The 22,056-nt window shown below is 43.3% G+C and overlaps 1 protein-coding gene across 1 annotated transcript in view; it reads left to right on the top strand.

The window, feature by feature from the left end:
• Window positions 1–22,056, top strand: part of LOC139539417 (netrin receptor DCC-like) — a 622,169-nt gene that overhangs the window by 545,144 nt on the left and 54,969 nt on the right. Inside the window, exon 23 of the mRNA XM_071342360.1 lies at window positions 17,277–17,433. Coding sequence (XP_071198461.1) covers window positions 17,277–17,433 — 157 coding nt within the window. The remainder of the gene's footprint in view (window positions 1–17,276; window positions 17,434–22,056) is intronic.

Raw genomic sequence — 22,056 nt, 5'->3', positions numbered from 1 at the left:
CCACCACCACACTACACCACCACTACACCACCACCACTACACCACCACCACACTACACCACCACCACACTACACCACCACACTACACCACCACCACACTACACCACCACACTACACCACCACACTACACCACCACCACACTACACCACCACACTACACCACCACACTACACCACCACCACACTACACCACCACACTACACCACCACACTACACCACCACCACACTACACCACCACCACTACACCACCACACTACACCACCATGCTACACCACCACCACACTACACCACCACACTACACCACCACACTACACCACCACACTACACCACCATACTACACCAACACACTACACCAACACACTACACCACCGCCACACTACACCACCACACTACACCACCACACTACACCACCATACTACACCAACACACTACACCACCACACTACACCACCATACTACACCACCACACTACACCACCATACTACACCAACACACTACACCAACACACTACACCACCGCCACACTACACCACCACACTACACCACCACACTACACCACCACACTACACCACCACACTACACCACCACCACACTACACCACCACCCCTACACCACCACACTACACCACCGCCACACTACACCACCACACTACACCACCACACTACACCACCACACTACACCACCATACTACACCAACACACTACACCACCACACTACACCACCGCCACACTACACCACCACCACACTACACCACCACTACACCAACACACTACACCACCACCACTACACCACCACACTACACCACCACCACTACACCACCACACTACACCACCACCACTACACCACCACCACTACACCACCACACTACACCACCACACTACACCACCACACTACACCACCACTACACCACCACACTACACCACCACCACTACACCACCACACTACACCACCACTACACCATCACACTACACCACCACACTACACCACCACACTACACCATCACACTACACCACCACCACACTACACCACCACACTACACCACCACACTACACCACCACACTACACCACCACCACACTACACCACCACACTACACCACCACACTACACCACCACCACTACACCACCACTACACCACCACACTACACCACCACCACTACACCACCACACTACACCACCACCACTACACCATCACACTACACCACCACACTACACCACCACACTACACCACCACACTACACCATCACACTACACCACCACCACACTACACCACCACACTACACCACCACACTACACCACCACACTACACCACCACACTACACCACCACACTACACCACCACACTACACCACCACCACACTACACCACCACACTACACCACCACACTACACCACCACACTACACCACCACACTACACCACCACCACACTACACCACCACACTACACCACCACACTACACCACCACTACACTACACCACCACCACACTACACCACCGCCACACTACACCACCACACTACACCACCACACTACACCACCACACTACACCACCACACTACACCACCACACTACACCACCACTACACTACACCACCACCACACTACACCACCGCCACACTACACCACCACACTACACCACCACACTACACCACCACCACACTACACCACCACACTACACCACCACCACACTACACCACCACACTACACCACCACACTACACCACCACCACACTACACCACCACTACACCACCACCACACTACACCACCACTACACCACCACACTACACCACCACCACACTACACCACCACACTACACCACCACCACACTACACCACCACACTACACCACCACCACACTACACCACCACTACACCACCACCACTACACCACCACCACACTACACCACCACTACACCACCACCACTACACCACCACCACACTACACCACCACACTACACCACCACCACACTACACCACCACACTACACCACCACTACACCACCACACTACACCACCACACTACACCACCACCACACTACACCACCACCACTACACCACCACACTACACCACCACCACTACACCATCACACTACACCACCACACTACACCACCACACTACACCACCACACTACACCATCACACTACACCACCACCACACTACACCACCACACTACACCACCACACTACACCACCACACTACACCACCACACTACACCACCACCACACTACACCACCACACTACACCACCACACTACACCACCACACTACACCACCACACTACACCACCACCACACTACACCACCACACTACACCACCACACTACACCACCACCACACTACCACACTACACCACCACACTACACCACCACACTACACCACCACTACACTACACCACCACCACACTACACCACCGCCACACTACACCACCACACTACACCACCACACTACACCACCACACTACACCACCACACTTCACCACCACCACACTACACCACCGCCACACTACACCACCACACTACACCACCACACTACACCACCACACTACACCACCACACTACACCACCACACTACACCACCACCACACTACACCACCACACTACACCACCACCACACTACACCACCACCACACTACACCACCACACTACACCACCACCACACTACACCACCACTACACCACCACCACTACACCACCACCACACTACACCACCACTACACCACCACCACTACACCACCACCACACTACACCACCACACTACACCACCACCACACTACACCACCACACTACACCACCACCACACTACACCACCACACTACACCACCACCACACTACACCACCACACTACACCACCACCACACTACACCACCACCACACTACACCACCACCACACTACACCACCACCACACTACACCACCACCACACTACACCACCACCACACTACACCACCACCACACTACACCACCACCACACTACACCACCACACTACACCACCACACTACACCACCACACTACACCACCACCACACTACACCACCACCACACTACACCACCACACTACACCACCACACTACACCACCACCACACTACACCACCACACTACACCACCACCACACTACACCACCACACTACACCACCACCACACTACACCACCACCACACTACACCACCACCACACCACACTACACCACCACACTACACCACCACACTACACCACCACCACACTACACCACCACACTACACCACCACCACACTACACCACCACACTACACCACCACCACACTACACCACCACACTACACCACCACACTACACCACCACCACACTACACCACCACACTACACCACCACCACACTACACCACCACCACTACACCACCACACTACACCACCATGCTACACCACCACCACACTACACCACCACACTACACCACCACCACACTACACCACCACACTACACCACCACACTACACCACCACACTACACCAACACACTACACCACCACACTACACCACCGCCACACTACACCACCACCACACTACACCACCACACTACACCACCACACTACACCACCACACTACACCACCACACTACACCAACACACTACACCACCACACTACACCACCGCCACACTACACCACCACCACACTACACCACCACTACACCACCACACTACACCACCACCACACTACACCACCACACTACACCACCACACTACACCACCACCACTACACCACCACCACTACACCACCACACTACACCACCACACTACACCACCACCACTACACCACCACACTACACCACCACCACTACACCACCACACTACACCACCACACTACACCACCACACTACACCACCACACTACACCACCACCACTACACCACCACACTACACCACCACACTACACCACCACACTACACCACCACCACTACACCACCACACTACACCACCACCACTACACCACCACACTACACCACCACACTACACCACCACACTACACCACCACACTACACCACCACACTACACCACTACACCACCACCACACTACACCACCACACTACACCACCACACTACACCACCACACTACACCACCACACTACACCACCAGCACACTACACCACCACACTACACCACCACCACACTACACCACCACCACACTACACCACCACTACACCACCACCACTACACCACCACCCCTACACCACCACCACACACCACCACCACACTACACCACCACCACACTACACCACCACCACACTACACCACTACACCACTACACCACCACACTACACCACCACTACACCACCACCACTAAACCACCACCACTCTACACCACCACACTACACCACCACACTACACCACCACACTACACCACCACACTACACCACCACACTACACCACCACCACACTACACCACCACACTACACCAACACACTACACCACCACACTACACCACCGCCACACTACACCACCACCACACTACACCACCACTACACCACCACACTACACCACCACCACACTACACCACCACACTACACCACCACACTACACCACCACCACTACACCACCACCACTACACCACCACACTACACCACCACACTACACCACCACCACTACACCACCACACTACACCACCACCACTACACCACCACACTACACCACCACACTACACCACCACACTACACCACCACACTACACCACCACCACTACACCACCACACTACACCACCACACTACACCACCACACTACACCACCACCACTACACCACCACACTACACCACCACCACTACACCACCACACTACACCACCACACTACACCACCACACTACACCACCACACTACACCACCACACTACACCACCACACTACACCACTACACCACCACCACACTACACCACCACACTACACCACCACACTACACCACCACACTACACCACCACACTACACCACCAGCACACTACACCACCACACTACACCACCACCACACTACACCACCACCACACTACACCACCACTACACCACCACCACTACACCACCACCCCTACACCACCACCACACACCACCACCACACTACACCACCACCACACTACACCACCACCACACTACACCACCACACTACACCACTACACCACCACACTACACCACCACTACACCACCACCACTAAACCACCACCACTCTACACCACCACACTACACCACCACACTACACCACCACACTACACCACCACACGCTGTAATCTGAGAGTGTTGGGAGAACATCTCCTAGATCCGGTGCGACTCGCTGGAATGACAGCGTGCTCACTGACCCGCCGCAATGCCTGCTGGGATGATTTAGGAAGTAGCCGTGTGGCTTCTGTCTGTTCTTCTGATTGGAGCAGATGGTCGAGCCATCCTGCCTGTCGCCTTCCAGCATGGTAGAGGTCAGAGTTCACTGACGGAGCACGGACCTCCGTGTAATACCTTTGTTCTCCAGGGACACGAGCAGTGTGAGAATAGTACCCTGTTGCTTTTGACCATCCAGTCTGCACATACAGTATACTGTCAAATAGGGTGCCATTTTGGGACAGAGCCACCCTCTTCCAACTGTGCCGTAGGTGTGTGCAGTAAGTGTGCCAGCTGGATGTCAAGGATAGTTACCACTTTATGCTAACCCCTGAGACGGGCTGAGACCACAGCCGGGACTGGTCAGGTGTTGTGGGACAGAGAGTCGTTTTATTTGTCTGTCTGTGTTCTCTTTGGTTCTACTAAACATTCTTAGAATGTCCTCAGATGTTCTAGAAGGTATAAATGTTAGGTATAAATGAGAGTTTTGATCCTGACTGAGGTCAGAACACTTGATGCATAGTCAAGGATGGGGCCCCAGATATTATAGTTAGTAGGACAAGGTAGGACACTAGTTATAGTTATAGGACAACCACTAGTTATAATTACAGGACAATCACTAGTTATAGTTATAGGACAATCACTAGTTATAGTTATAGGACAAACACTAGTTATAGTTATAGAACAATCACTAGTTATAGTTATAGGACAATCACTAGTTATAGTTATAGGACAATCACTAGTTACAGTTATAGAACAATCACTAGTTATAATTATAGGACAATCACTAGTTATAGTTATAGGACAATCACTAGTTATAATTACAGGACAAACACTAGTTATAGTTATAGGACAATCACTAGTTATAGTTATAGGACAATCACTCGTTATAGTTATAGGACAAACACTAGTTATTGTTATATGACAATCACTAGTTATAGTTATAGGACAAACACTAGTTATAGTTATAGGACAAACACTAGTTGTATGACAATCACTAGTTATAGTTATAGGACAAACACTAGTTGTATGACAATCACTAGTTATTGTTATAGGACAATCACTAGTTATAGTTATAGGACAACCACTAGTTATAGTTATAGGACAATCACTAGTTATAGTTATAGGACAATCACTAGTTATAATTATAGGACAATCACTAGTTATAGTTATAGGACAATCACTAGTTATAATTATAGGACAATCACTAGTTATAGTTATAGGACAATCACTAGTTATAATTATAGGACAATCACTAGTTATAATTATAGGACAAACACTAGTTATAGTTATAGGACAATCACTAATTATAGTTATAGGACAAACACTAGTTATTGTTATAGGACAAACACTAGTTATAGTTATAGGACAATCACTAGTTATTGTTATAGGACAATCACTAGTTATAGTTATAGGACAATCACTAGTTATAATTATAGGACAATCACTAGTTATAGTTATAGGACAATCACTAGTTATAATTATAGGACAATCACTAGTTATAATTACAGGACAAACACTAGTTATAGTTATAGGACAATCACTAGTTATAGTTATAGGACAAACACTAGTTATAGTTATAGGACAAACACTAGTTATAATTATAGGACAATCACTAGTTATAGTTATAGGACAATCACTAGTTATAATTATAGGACAATCACTAGTTATAATTACAGGACAAACACTAGTTATAGTTATAGGACAATCACTAGTTATAGTTATAGGACAATCACTAGTTATAGTTATAGGACAAACACTAGTTATTGTTATATGACAATCACTAGTTATAGGACAAACACTAGTTATAGTTATAGGACAAACACTAGTTGTATGACAATCACTAGTTATAGTTATAGGACAAACACTAGTTGTATGACAATCACTAGTTATTGTTATAGGACAATCACTAGTTATAGTTATAGGACAACCACTAGTTATAGTTATAGGACAATCACTAGTTATAGTTATAGGACAATCACTAGTTATAATTATAGGACAATCACTAGTTATAGTTATAGGACAATCACTAGTTATAGTTATAGGACAATCACTAGTTATAATTATAGGACAATCACTAGTTATAATTATAGGACAAACACTAGTTATAGTTATAGGACAATCACTAATTATAGTTATAGGACAAACACTAGTTATTGTTATAGGACAAACACTAGCTATAGTTATAGGACAATCACTAGTTATTGTTATAGGACAATCACTAATTATAGTTATAGGACAAACACTAGTTATTGTTATAGGACAAACACTAGTTATAGTTATAGGACAATCACTAGTTATTGTTATAGGACAATCACTAGTTATAGTTATAGGACAATCACTAGTTATAATTATAGGACAATCACTAGTTATAGTTATAGGACAATCACTAGTTATAATTATAGGACAATCACTAGTTATAATTACAGGACAAACACTAGTTATAGTTATAGGACAATCACTAGTTATAGTTATAGGACAAACACTAGTTATAGTTATAGGACAACCACTAGTTATAGTTATAGGACAATCACTAGTTATAGTTATAGGACAAACACTAGTTATAATTATAGGACAATCACTAGTTATAATTACAGGACAAACACTAGTTATAGTTATAGGACAATCACTAGTTATAGTTATAGGACAAACACTAGTTATTGTTATAGAACAATCACTAGTTATAGGACAAACACTAGTTATTGTTATAGGACAAACACTAGTTATAGTTATAGGACAAACACTAGTTATAGTTATAGGACAATCACTAGTTATAGTTATAGGACAATCACTAGTTATAGTTATAGGACAAACACTAGTTATAGTTATAGGACAAACACTAGTTATTGTTATATGACAATCACTAGTTATAGTTATAGGACAATCACTAGTTATAGTTATAGGACAATCACTAGTTATAGTTATAGGACAATCACTAGTTATAGTTACAGGACAAACACTAGTTATAGTTATAGGACAAACACTAGTTATTGTTATAGGACAGTCACTAGTTATAGTTATAGGACAATCACTAGTTATAGTTATAGGACAAACACTAGTTATTGTTATATGACAATCACTAGTTATAGTTATAGGACAATCACTAGTTATAGTTATAGGACAATCACTAGTTATAGTTATAGGACAATCACTAGTTATAGTTACAGGACAAACACTAGTTATAGTTATAGGACAAACACTAGTTATTGTTATAGGACAATAACTAGTTATTGTTATATGACAATCACTAGTTATAGTTATAGGACAATCACTAGTTATAGTTATAGGACAATCACTAGTTATAGTTATAGGACAATCACTAGTTATAGTTACAGGACAAACACTAGTTATAGTTATAGGACAAACACTAGTTATTGTTATAGGACAGTCACTAGTTATAGTTATAGGACAATCACTAGTTATAGTTATAGGACAATCACTAGTTATAGGACAATCACTAGTTATAGTTATAGGACAAACACTAGTTATTGTTATAGGACAATCACTAGTTATAGTTATAGGACAATCACTAGTTATAGTTATAGGACAATCACTAGTTATAGTTATAGGACAATCACTAGTTATAGTTATAGGACAATCACTAATTATAGTTATAGGACAATCACTAGTTATAGTTATAGGACAATCACTAGTTATAGTTATAGGACAATCACTAGTTATAGTTATAGGACAATCACTAGTTATAATTATAGGACAAACACTAGTTATAGTTATAGGACAATCACTAGTTATAGTTATAGGACAATCACTAGTTATAGTTATAGGACAATCACTAGTTATTGTTATATGACAATCACTAGTTATAGTTATAGGACAATCACTAGTTATTGTTATAGGACAGTCACTAGTTATTGTTATAGGACAATCACTAGTTATAGTTATAGGACAATCACTAGTTACAGTTATAGGACAATCACTAGTTATAATTATAGGACAATCACTAGTTATAGTTATAGGACAATCACTAGTTACAGTTATAGGACAATCACTAGTTATAATTATAGGACAATCACTAGTTATAATTATAGGACAATCACTAGTTATAGTTATAGGACAATCACTAGTTACAGTTATAGGACAATCACTAGTTACAGTTATAGGACAATCACTAGTTATAATTATAGGACAAACACTAGTTATAGTTATAGGACAATCACTAGTTATAGTTATAGGACAAACACTAGTTATTGTTATAGGACAATCACTAGTTATAATTATAGGACAATCACTAGTTATAATTACAGGACAAACACTAGTTATAGTTATAGGACAATCACTAGTTATAGTTATAGGACAAACACTAGTTATAGTTACATTTTACATCTGATAATGTAGCAGAAGCTCTTCTCAAGAGCGACTTACAGTAGTGAGTATATACATTTAGTATATACATTTAGTATATACATTTAGTATATACATTTTCATACTTTTTTCATACAATCACTAGTTCAGTTCATTCTGAAAATATTCCGACCCCTTGACTTTTTTCACATTTTGTTACATTACAGCCTTATTCTAAAAAATGATTACATTTTAAAAAAAATCTCATCAATCTACACACAATACCCCATAATCACAAAGTGAAAACTTGGAGTTTGCCAAAAGGCACCTAAAGGACTCTTAGACCATGAGAAACAAGATTCTTTGGTCTGATGAAACCAAGATTAAACTCTTTGGCCTGAATACCAAGTGTCACGTCTGGAGGAAAGCTGGCACCATCCCTACGGTGAAGCGTGGTGGTGGCATCATCATGCTGTGGGGATATTTATTAACGGCAGGGACTGGAGGACTAGTCAGGATCGAGGGAAAGATGAACGGAGCAAATTACAGAGATCCTTGATGAAAACCTGCTCCAGAGCGCTCAGACTGGGGCGAAGGTTCACCTTCCAACAGGACAACGACTCTAAGCACACAGCCAAGACAATGCAGGAGTGGCTTCAGGACAAGTCTCTGAATGTCCTTGAGTGGCCCAGTCAGAGCCCGGACTTGAACCCGAACTAATATCTCTGGAGAGACCTGAAAATAGCTGTGCAGCGACGCTCCCCATCCAACCTGACAGAGCTTGAGAGGATCTGCAGAGAAGAATGGGAGAAACTCCCCAAATACAGGTTTGCCAAGCTTGTAGCGTCATACCCAAGAAGACTCAAGACTGTAATCGATAGCAAAGGTGCATCAACAAAGTACTGAGTAAAGGATCTGAATACTTATGTAAATGTGATATTTCATTTTTTTTTTTTTGTATACATTTGCAAAATTGTCTAATAACCTGTTTTTTGCTTTGTCATTATGGTGTATTGTGTGCAGATTTAAGGGGGGTGGGGACTATTTCATCCATTTTAGAATGAGGTTGTGATGTAACAAAATGTGGAAAAAGTCATAGGGGCTGAATACACCGTAGTTATAGGACAATCCTACTGCCTGCCGCAATCCTACTGCCTGCCCCAATCCTACTGCCTGCCCCAATCCTACTGCCTGCCCCAATCCTACTGCCTGCCCCAATCCTACTGCCTGCCCCAATCCTACTGCCTGCCCCAATCCTACTGCCTGCCCCAATCCTACTGCCTGCCCCAATCCTACTGCCTGCCCCAATCCTACTGCCTGCCCCAATCCTACTGCCTGCCCCAATCCTACTGCCTGCCCCAATCCTACTGCCTGCCCCAATCCTACTGCCTGCCCCAATCCTACTGCCTGCCCCAATCCTACTGCCTGCCCCAATCCTACTGCCTGCCCCAATCCTACTGCCTGCCCCAATCCTACTGCCTGCCCCAATCCTACTGCCTGCCCCAATCCTACTGCCTGCCCCAATCCTACTGCCTGCCCCAATCCTACTGCCTGCCCCAATCCTACTGCCTGCCCCAATCCTACTGCCTGCCCCAATCCTACTGCCTGCCCCAATCCTACTGCCTGCCCCAATCCTACTGCCTGCCCCAATCCTACTGCCTGCCCCAATCCTACTGCCTGCCCCAATCCTACTGCCTGCCCCAATCCTACTGCCTGCCCCAATCCTACTGCCTGCCCCAATCCTACTGCCTGCCCCAATCCTACTGCCTGCCCCAATCCTACTGCCTGCCCCAATCCTACTGCCTGCCCCAATCCTACTGCCTGCCCCAATCCTACTGCCTGCCCCAATCCTACTGCCTGCCCCAATCCTACTGCCTGCCCCAATCCTACTGCCTGCCCCAATCCTACTGCCTGCCCCAATCCTACTGCCTGCCCCAATCCTACTGCCTGCCCCAATCCTACTGCCTGCCCCAATCCTACTGCCTGCCCCAATCCTACTGCCTGCCCCAATCCTACTGCCTGCCCCAATCCTACTGCCTGCCCCAATCCTACTGCCTGCCCCAATCCTACTGCCTGCCCCAATCCTACTGCCTGCCCCAATCCTACTGCCTGCCCCAATCCTACTGCCTGCCCCAATCCTACTGCCTGCCCCAATCCTACTGCCTGCCCCAATCCTACTGCCTGCCCCAATCCTACTGCCTGCCCCAATCCTACTGCCTGCCCCAATCCTACTGCCTGCCCCAATCCTACTGCCTGCCCCAATCCTACTGCCTGCCCCAATCCTACTGCCTGCCCCAATCCTACTGCCTGCCCCAATCCTACTGCCTGCCCCAATCCTACTGCCTGCCCCAATCCTACTGCCTGCCCCAATCCTACTGCCTGCCCCAATCCTACTGCCTGCCCCAATCCTACTGCCTGCCCCAATCCTACTGCCTGCCCCAATCCTACTGCCTGCCCCAATCCTACTGCCTGCCCCAATCCTACTGCCTGCCCCAATCCTACTGCCTGCCCCAATCCTACTGCCTGCCCCAATCCTACTGCCTGCCCCAATCCTACTGCCTGCCCCAATCCTACTGCCTGCCCCAATCCTACTGCCTGCCCCAATCCTACTGCCTGCCCCAATCCTACTGCCTGCCCCAATCCTACTGCCTGCCCCAATCCTACTGCCTGCCCCAATCCTACTGCCTGCCCCAATCCTACTGCCTGCCCCAATCCTACTGCCTGCCCCAATCCTACTGCCTGCCCCAATCCTACTGCCTGCCCCAATCCTACTGCCTGCCCCAATCCTACTGCCTGCCCCAATCCTACTGCCTGCCCCAATCCTACTGCCTGCCCCAATCCTACTGCCTGCCCCAATCCTACTGCCTGCCCCAATCCTACTGCCTGCCCCAATCCTACTGCCTGCCCCAATCCTACTGCCTGCCCCAATCCTACTGCCTGCCCCAATCCTACTGCCTGCCCCAATCCTACTGCCTGCCCCAATCCTACTGCCTGCCCCAATCCTACTGCCTGCCCCAATCCTACTGCCTGCCCCAATCCTACTGCCTGCCCCAATCCTACTGCCTGCCCCAATCCTACTGCCTGCCCCAATCCTACTGCCTGCCCCAATCCTACTGCCTGCCCCAATCCTACTGCCTGCCCCAATCCTACTGCCTGCCCCAATCCTACTGCCTGCCCCAATCCTACTGCCTGCCCCAATCCTACTGCCTGCCCCAATCCTACTGCCTGCCCCAATCCTACTGCCTGCCCCAATCCTACTGCCTGCCCCAATCCTACTGCCTGCCCCAATCCTACTGCCTGCCCCAATCCTACTGCCTGCCCCAATCCTACTGCCTGCCCCAATCCTACTGCCTGCCCCAATCCTACTGCCTGCCCCAAACTAAGAAGAAGTGTTTAATCCAGATATTATGTTTTGTTTTTTGCCTAGTTGTGTTTTAGTTTTGAATCGTTAGCTAGTTTTATAAAACAATCCAACTCCTAGAATAGTTTATAAGAACATTCTAGATTCTATCTACGTTTATTATCCAAACCCAGAACGATACGTGAGTCTGGGTGTCTTTTCATCTGAAAATGGTGGGATTCCATAGAGTTCTGGTCTAAAGTAGTGCACTATATAGGGAATAGGGTTCCATAGGGCTCTGGTCTAAAGTAGTGCACTATATAGGGAATAGGGTGTCATTTTGGGACACAGCCTCCACCCAGAGGAGGTGAGTTGGCTGCTGTATAAAAGCTTGGTAAGGGAGTTCATATAGAGTTAAAAGTGTCAGTAGACGTGTCATTTCTTTGAGACGGCGGGCGGTGAAAAGGGAGCAGAGAAGGCAGGTTGAATTGATGACACTCTCCATCACCCATTACTGTGACCTTGGAGGGAGTAGCGGTGGAGTAGCGGTGGAGTAGCGGGGGAGTAGCGGTGGAGTAGCCGTGGAGTAGCCGTGGAGTAGCGGTGGAGTAGCCGTGGAGTAGCGGTGGAGTAGCGGTGGAGTAGCCGTGGAGTAGCCGTGGAGTAGCCGTGGAGTAGCGGCGGAGTAGCGGCGGAGTAGCGGCGGAGTAGCCGTGGAGTAGCGGTGGAGTAGCGGGGGAGTAGCGGTGGAGTAGCGGGGGAGTAGCGGTGGAGTAGCCGTGGAGTAGCCGTGGAGTAGCCGTGGAGTAGCCGTGGAGTAGCGGTGGAGTAGCGGTGGAGTAGCCGTGGAGTAGCCGTGGAGTAGCCGTGGAGTAGCCGTGGAGTAGCGGCGGAGTAGCGGTGGAGTAGCCGTGGAGTAGCCGTGGAGTAGCCGTGGAGTAGCGGCGGAGTAGCGGCGGAGTAGCGGCGGAGTAGCGGCGGAGTAGCCGTGGAGTAGCGGGGGAGTAGCGGGGGAGTAGCGGTGGAGTAGCGGGGGAGTAGCGGTGGAGTAGCGGTGGAGTAGCCGTGGAGTAGCCGTGGAGTAGCCGTGGAGTAGCGGTGGAGTAGCGGTGGAGTAGCCGTGGAGTAGCCGTGGAGTAGCCGTGGAGTAGCCGTGGAGTAGCCGTGGAGTAGCCGTGGAGTAGCGGCGGAGTAGCGGCGGAGTAGCCGTGGAGTAGCCGTGGAGTAGCCGTGGAGTAGCGGCGGAGTAGCGGCGGAGTAGCGGCGGAGTAGCGACGGAGTAGCGACGGAGTAGCCGTGGAGTAGCCGTGGAGTAGCCGTGGAGTAGCCGCGGAGTAGCCGCGGAGTAGCCGCGGAGTAGCGGCGGAGTAGCGGCGGAGTAGCGGCGGAGTAGCCGTGGAGTAGCGGTGGAGTAGCGGTGGAGTAGCGGCGGAGTAGCGGCGGAGTAGCGGCGGAGTAGCGGCGGAGTAGCGGCGGAGTAGCCGTGGAGTAGCCGTGGAGTAGCCGTGGAGTAGCCGCGGAGTAGCCGCGGAGTAGCGGCGGAGTAGCGGCGGAGTAGCGGCGGAGTAGCCGTGGAGTAGCGGTGGAGTAGCGGTGGAGTAGCGGTGGAGTAGCCGTGCGTGTGTGTGTGTGTGTGTGTGTGTGTGTGTGTGTGTGTGTGTGTGTGTGTGTGTGTGTGTGTGTGTGTGTGTGGCGTGGAAGCACCACAGTGAATCAATCCTATAAACTTTCCCCCTGAACATGAGGAGAGAAAACACAACACTCAGAGGAAGCACAACACACACATCACAATACACACACATCACAATATACACACATCACAATACACACACATCACAATATACACACATCACAATACAAACACATCACAATATACACACATCACAATATACACACATCACAATATACACACATCACAATATACACACATCACAATACAAACACATCACAATATACACACATCACAATACAAACACATCACAATATACACACATCACAATATACACACATCACAATATACACACATCACAATATACACACATCACAATATACACACATCACAATATACACACATCACAATATACACACATCACAATATACACACATCACAATATACACACATCACAATATACACACATCACAATATACACACATCACAATATACACACATCACAATACAAACACATCACAATATACACACATCACAATACAAACACATCACAATATACACACATCACAATACAAACACATCACAATATACACACATCACAATATACACACATCACAATATACACACATCACAATATACACACATCACAATATACACACATCACAATATACACACATCACAATATACACACATCACAATATACACACATCACAATATACACACATCACAATATACACACATCACAATATACACACATCACAATATACACACATCACAATATACACACATCACAATATACACACATCACAATACACACACATCACAATATACACACATCACAATATACACACACAAGCACATCACAAAACTCTCTCAATTTGTCTAGTTGCGTTGCGCTTGGTATTTTCCTCAGGCCGTTTGGAGCTGAAAGGAACCCACACACACACACACACACACACACGCACACACACAGGACACGCACACACACTGTACTGACCGGGGAACAGGGAGGGCCTCGTCTGCTCTGACAACGATACTGCACCGACCGGGGAAGCAGAGAGGGCCTCGTCTGCTCTGACAACGATACTGTACCGACCGGGGAAGCAGAGAGGGCCTCGTCTGCTCTGACAACGATACTGTACCGATCGGGGAAGCAGAGAGGGCCTCGTCTGCTCTGACAACGATACTGCACCGATCGGGGAAGCAGAGAGGGCCTCGTCTGCTCTGACAACGATACTGCACCGACCCGGGGAAGCAGAGAGGGCCTCGTCTGCTCTGACAACGATACTGCACCGACCGTTAGCATATACCATTAGCATATTATTATTAGCATGATCATTAACATTAGTATATACTATTAGCAATCACATCAACATTAGCATAATACCATTAGCGTTAGCATGAACAATAGCATCTTCCACAGAGTACATTAAACCATTGTACTAGCTTTGTACAATAATACCAAAATAAATATATATATATATATACTGTGCATGTTTTATTGTCACAAACACCAGATAGGTGCAGGGGAATGTGTTGTTTTACAAGGTCAGCCATAGTAGAACAGCACCCCTGGAGCAAATTAAGTTTAAGCACCTTGCTCAAGGATACATCGACAGATTTTAGCATTAGCTTTAACATTAGCATCTTTGCCACAGAGTTCATTATACTATTAGCAATAGCATTAGCATACCCTCTTCCACAGACACGGGCTACAGGGTGCAGGTCTCATTCATTAACTATTGTCAAGCCGTTCACATTGCATCCTCTCTCTCTCTCTCTCTCTGTAGAGGAACACACTTAAAGGGGGAATCTGGGATTTAAACAACGACAAAGGAGTCGCCCCAACACTTTCCATCAGTCATTACTTTAAAAATCCCAAAAATTGATGTACCAAACAAGTAATCCCAGATTGCCACTTTAACTATGTACAATAGCTATGTTGAAGTATGTTTCTCTCTAGAGAGACAAGGGGGGGGGGGGGGGGGGGGGCATTGTTGTGAATGAGTGGAAATAGTTTTGGCATAGAGAACAGAGTGGTTGTAACCTATTAGGTTGATCCTTGATCATAATGTAGTGTTCCTTGGGGCTCGTCAGCTGTTCAAAGCTCAGGACCGGAGAAACAGAGCTTTCCAGCCTTTCATCCCAGGGCCAACGTGTATTTAGAGAACGAGAGATGTAGAAAGGAATTGAGGAAGGAAATATCCATTTCTCCAGTGGGTTGTATTGGAAACTCGTTGGACAGTCTTTTCAAGCATCAAGTTAAGGATCATATAATTCCCCAGCTGTGCATTCATAAGCTCTGTACCTAATTTGAAGGGATACTATGTGAGCAGCATATGAAATTAATGACTTATGTGTAATTTGCATTAATTAAATGTTGTCATTAGAATATAAAATGTTTTACGCTCATTTGAAGTTCCTATTTCCTGTCCCTGTTGTAATTCCAGACATTGGTCAGATGTTCCTATTTCCTGTCCCTGTTGTAATTCAGACATTGGTCAGATGTTCCTATTTCCTGTCCCTGTTGTATTTCAGACATTGGTCAGATGTTTCTATTTCCTGTCCCTGTTGTATTTCAGACATTGGTCAGATGTTCCTATTTCCTGTCCCTGTTGTAATTCAGACATTGGTCAGATGTTCCTATTTCCTGTCCCTGTTGTATTTCAGACATTGGTCAGATGCGTCCTCCTCACGGCAGTGTGACGCCCCAGAAGAACAGCAACCTCCTGGTCATCATCGTGGTCTCCGTGGGAGCCGTTACCGTGGTAGTGGTCATCATAGTAGCGCTCATATGCACCAGGCGCTCGTCCGCACAACAAAGAAAGTGAGTTGGATTGCCTCTTCATCCTCTTCTCTCCTTCCTCCTCACTCCCCTTCCACCTGTTCCCCTTCCTCATCACTCCCCCTCCCCTTCTCCCCTTCCACCTGTTCCCCTTCCTCATCACTCCCCCTCCCCTTCTCCCCTTCCACCTGTTCCCCTTCCTCATCACTCCCCCTGCCCTTCTCCCCTTCCACCTGTTCCCCTTCCTCCTCCCCTTTTCCCCTTCCACCTCCCCCCTTTAGGAGATATCCTCCCTCTGTAGGACGGCATCCCAAATGGAACACTATTCCCTTCATAGTGCACTACTTTTGGACCATACCCCTGTCAAAGTAGTGCACTACAAAGGGAATAGGGGGCCATTCGGGACACAGATAGAGTTGTAAAGGAAGGGTATATTAGTTGAAACGTTCTATGTTTACCAGTAAACTACCAGAATTGTTGTAACTTTCAAGGATCTTATGCAATTTTTCACAAGACATCTAGTGGCTATTTTGGTACTTCAGATGATCACAGGTATCTGTAATTATCTCAGTCCCTTTGTCTGGCCTTATCACATTTAAACTATATAAAATGATCAAAATGATTTCAAAACAAAAAAATAGAATGACAAAGCTATAGAACATTATCCTAAATATAATCCATCAATTTAGTGAATACCATTGGTGATTAATATGAGGGTTTCAGCATGAAATATCCTTTATTATTAATTTTACTATGTCAATATGTCTTTGTTGTCAGTGTTTTGGCTCCAATCTGGTGACAGTTGTTAAACAAAGTCAATAGCTGGAAGAGTTGCGGAGATAATTTGAAAATAATGCCATTGTTGATTAATTTAAGCTATTTTCTCTTGAACCATCTGGTCTATCTACTAGAAAATGTATACTATATTTAAATATATATATTTTTTAAGTTATTCAAGTATAAATTACCAAAGTTACCATAGATTGCTATAGATAACCTGTTAAATTACCAAAATGAATGAAGATTCTGATAACTTTGGTAAGTTACCGGTAACTTTGCAACCCTAGACGCAGGAACTCTGTGGTCTGCTAGTAGATTTACACAACGTTCTCTTATTTCAAACCGTTAGCTCAGGAGCGACACTCTGTTATCACATGTTATCTTTAAACATTCTGATGTCCTGTTATCACATGTTATCTTTAAACATTCTGATGTCCTGTTATCACATGTTATCTTTAAACATTCTGATGTCCTGTTATCACATGTTATCTTTAAACATTCTGATGTCCTGTTATCACATGTTATCTTTAAACATTCTGATGTCCTGTTATCACATGTTATCTTTAAACATTCTGATGTCCTGTTATCACATGTTATCTTTAAACAATCTGATGTCCTGTTATCACATGTTATCTTTAAACATTCTGATGTCCTGTTATCACATGTTATCTTTAAACATTCTGATGTCCTGTTATCACATGTTATCTTTAAACATTCTGATGTCCTGTTAACACATGTTATCTTTAAACATTCTGATGTCCTGTGAACACATGTTATATTTCTATTTAAACAGTCTGATATCCTGTTAACAAATGTTATATTTATATTTAAACAGTCTGATATCCTGTTAACACATGTTATATTTCTATTTAAACAGTCTGATATCCTGTTAACACATGTTATATTTATATTTAAACAGTCTGATATCCTGTTAACACATGTTATATTTATATTTAAACAGTCTGATATCCTGTTAACACATGTTATATTTCTATTTAAACAGTCTGATATCCTGTTAACACATGTTATATTTATATTTAAACAGTCTGATATCCTGTTAACACATGTTATATTTATATTTAAACAGTCTGATATCCTGTTAACACATGTTATATTTCTATTTAAACAGTCTGATATCCTGTTAACACATGTTATATTTCTATTTAAACAGTCTGATATCCTGTTAACACATGTTATATTTATATTTAAACAGTCTGATATCCTGTTAACACATGTTATATTTCTATTTAAACAGTCTGATATCCTGTTAACACATGTTATATTTCTATTTAAACAGTCTGATATCCTGTTAACACATGTTATATTTCTATTTAAACAGTCTGATATCCTGTTAACACATGTTATATTTCTATTTAAACAGTCTGATATCCTGTTAACACGTGTTATATTTCTATTTAAACTGTTTGATTTCCTGTTAACACATGTTATATTTCTATTTAAACAGTCTGATTTCCTGTTAACACATGTTATATTTCTATTTAAACAGTCTGATTTCCTGTTAACACGTGTTATATTTCTATTTAAACAGTCTGATATCCTGTTAACACATGTTATATTTCTATTTAAACAGTCTGATTTCCTATTAACACATGTTATATTTCTATTTAAACAGTCTGATTTCCTGTTAACACATGTTATATTTCTATTTAAACAGTCTGATATCCTGTTAACACATGTTATATTTATATTTAAACAGTCTGATTTCCTGTTAACACATGTTATATTTATATTTAAACAGTCTGATATCCTGTTAACACATGTTATATTTCTATTTAAACAGTCTGATATCATGTTAACACATGTTATATTTCTATTTAAACAGTCTGATATCCTGTTAACACATGTTATATTTCTATTTAAACAGTCTGATATCCTGTTAACACATGTTATATTTATATTTAAACAGTCTGATATCCTGTTAACACATGTTATATTTATATTTAAACAGTCTGATATCCTGTTAACACATGTTATATTTCTATTTAAACAGTCTGATATCCTGTTAACACATGTTATATTTCTATTTAAACAGTCTGATATCCTGTTAACACGTGTTATATTTCTATTTAAACTGTTTGATTTCCTGTTAACACATGTTATATTTCTATTTAAACAGTCTGATTTCCTGTTAACACATGTTATATTTCTATTTAAACAGTCTGATTTCCTGTTAACACGTGTTATATTTCTATTTAAACAGTCTGATATCCTGTTAACACATGTTATATTTCTATTTAAACAGTCTGATTTCCTATTAACACATGTTATATTTCTATTTAAACAGTCTGATTTCCTGTTAACACATGTTATATTTCTATTTAAACAGTCTGATATCCTGTTAACACATGTTATATTTATATTTAAACAGTCTGATTTCCTGTTAACACATGTTATATTTATATTTAAACAGTCTGATATCCTGTTAACACATGTTATATTTCTATTTAAACAGTCTGATATCATGTTAACACATGTTATATTTCTATTTAAACAGTCTGATATCCTGTTAACACATGTTATATTTCTATTTAAACAGTCTGATATCCTGTTAACACATGTTATATTTATATTTAAACAGTCTGATATCCTGTTAACACATGTTATATTTATATTTAAACAGTCTGATATCCTGTTAACACATGTTATATTTATATTTAAACAGTCTGATATCCTGTTAACACGTGTTATATTTCTATTTAAACAGTCTGATATCCTGTTAACACATGTTATATTTCTATTTAAACAGTCTGATATCCTGTTAACACATGTTATATTTCTATTTAAACAGTCTGATTTCCTGTTAACACATGTTATATTTCTATTTAAACAGTCTGATATCATGTTAACACGTGTTATATTTCTATTTAAACAGTCTGATATCCTGTTAACACGTGTTATATTTCTATTTAAACAGTCTGATTTCCTATTAACACATGTTATATTTCTATTTAAACAGTCTGATTTCCTGTTAACACATGTTATATTTCTATTTAAACAGTCTGATATCCTGTTAACACATGTTATATTTATATTTAAACAGTCTGATTTCCTGTTAACACATGTTATATTTCTATTTAAACAGTCTGATATCCTGTTAACACATGTTATATTTCTATTTAAACAGTCTGATATCCTGTTAACACATGTTATATTTCTATTTAAACAGTCTGATATCCTGTTAACACATGTTATATTTCTATTTAAACAGTCTGATATCCTGTTAACACATGTTATATTTATATTTAAACAGTCTGATATCCTGTTAACACATGTTATATTTCTATTTAAACAGTCTGATATCCTGTTAACACATGTTATATTTCTATTTAAACAGTCTGATATCCTGTTAACACATGATATATTTATATTTAAACAGTCTGATATCATGTTAACAAATGTTATATTTATATTTAAACAGTCTGATATCCTGTTAACACATGTTATATTTCTATTTAAACAGTCTGATATCCTGTTAACACATGTTATATTTCTATTTAAACAGTCTGATATCATGTTAACACATGTTATATTTATATTTAAACAGTCTGATATCATGTTAACACATGTTATATTTATATTTAAACAGTCTGATATCCTGTTAACACATGTTATATTTATATTTAAACAGTCTGATACCCTGTTAACACATGTTATATTTCTATTTAAACAGTCTGATATCCTGTTAACACATGTTATATTTCTATTTAAACAGTCTGATATCCTGTTAACACATGTTATATTTCTATTTAAACAGTCTGATATCATGTTAACAAATGTTATATTTATATTTAAACAGTCTGATATCCTGTTAACACATGTTATATTTCTATTTAAACAGTCTGATATCCTGTTAACACATGTTAT

This window comes from Salvelinus alpinus, chromosome 1 (genome assembly GCF_045679555.1).
Source record: "Salvelinus alpinus chromosome 1, SLU_Salpinus.1, whole genome shotgun sequence".
In the NCBI taxonomy this organism is placed as follows: Eukaryota; Metazoa; Chordata; class Actinopteri; order Salmoniformes; family Salmonidae; genus Salvelinus; species Salvelinus alpinus.
Note: the sequence above shows the minus strand (reverse complement) of the source record. Positions and strands in the feature narration are given on the sequence as shown.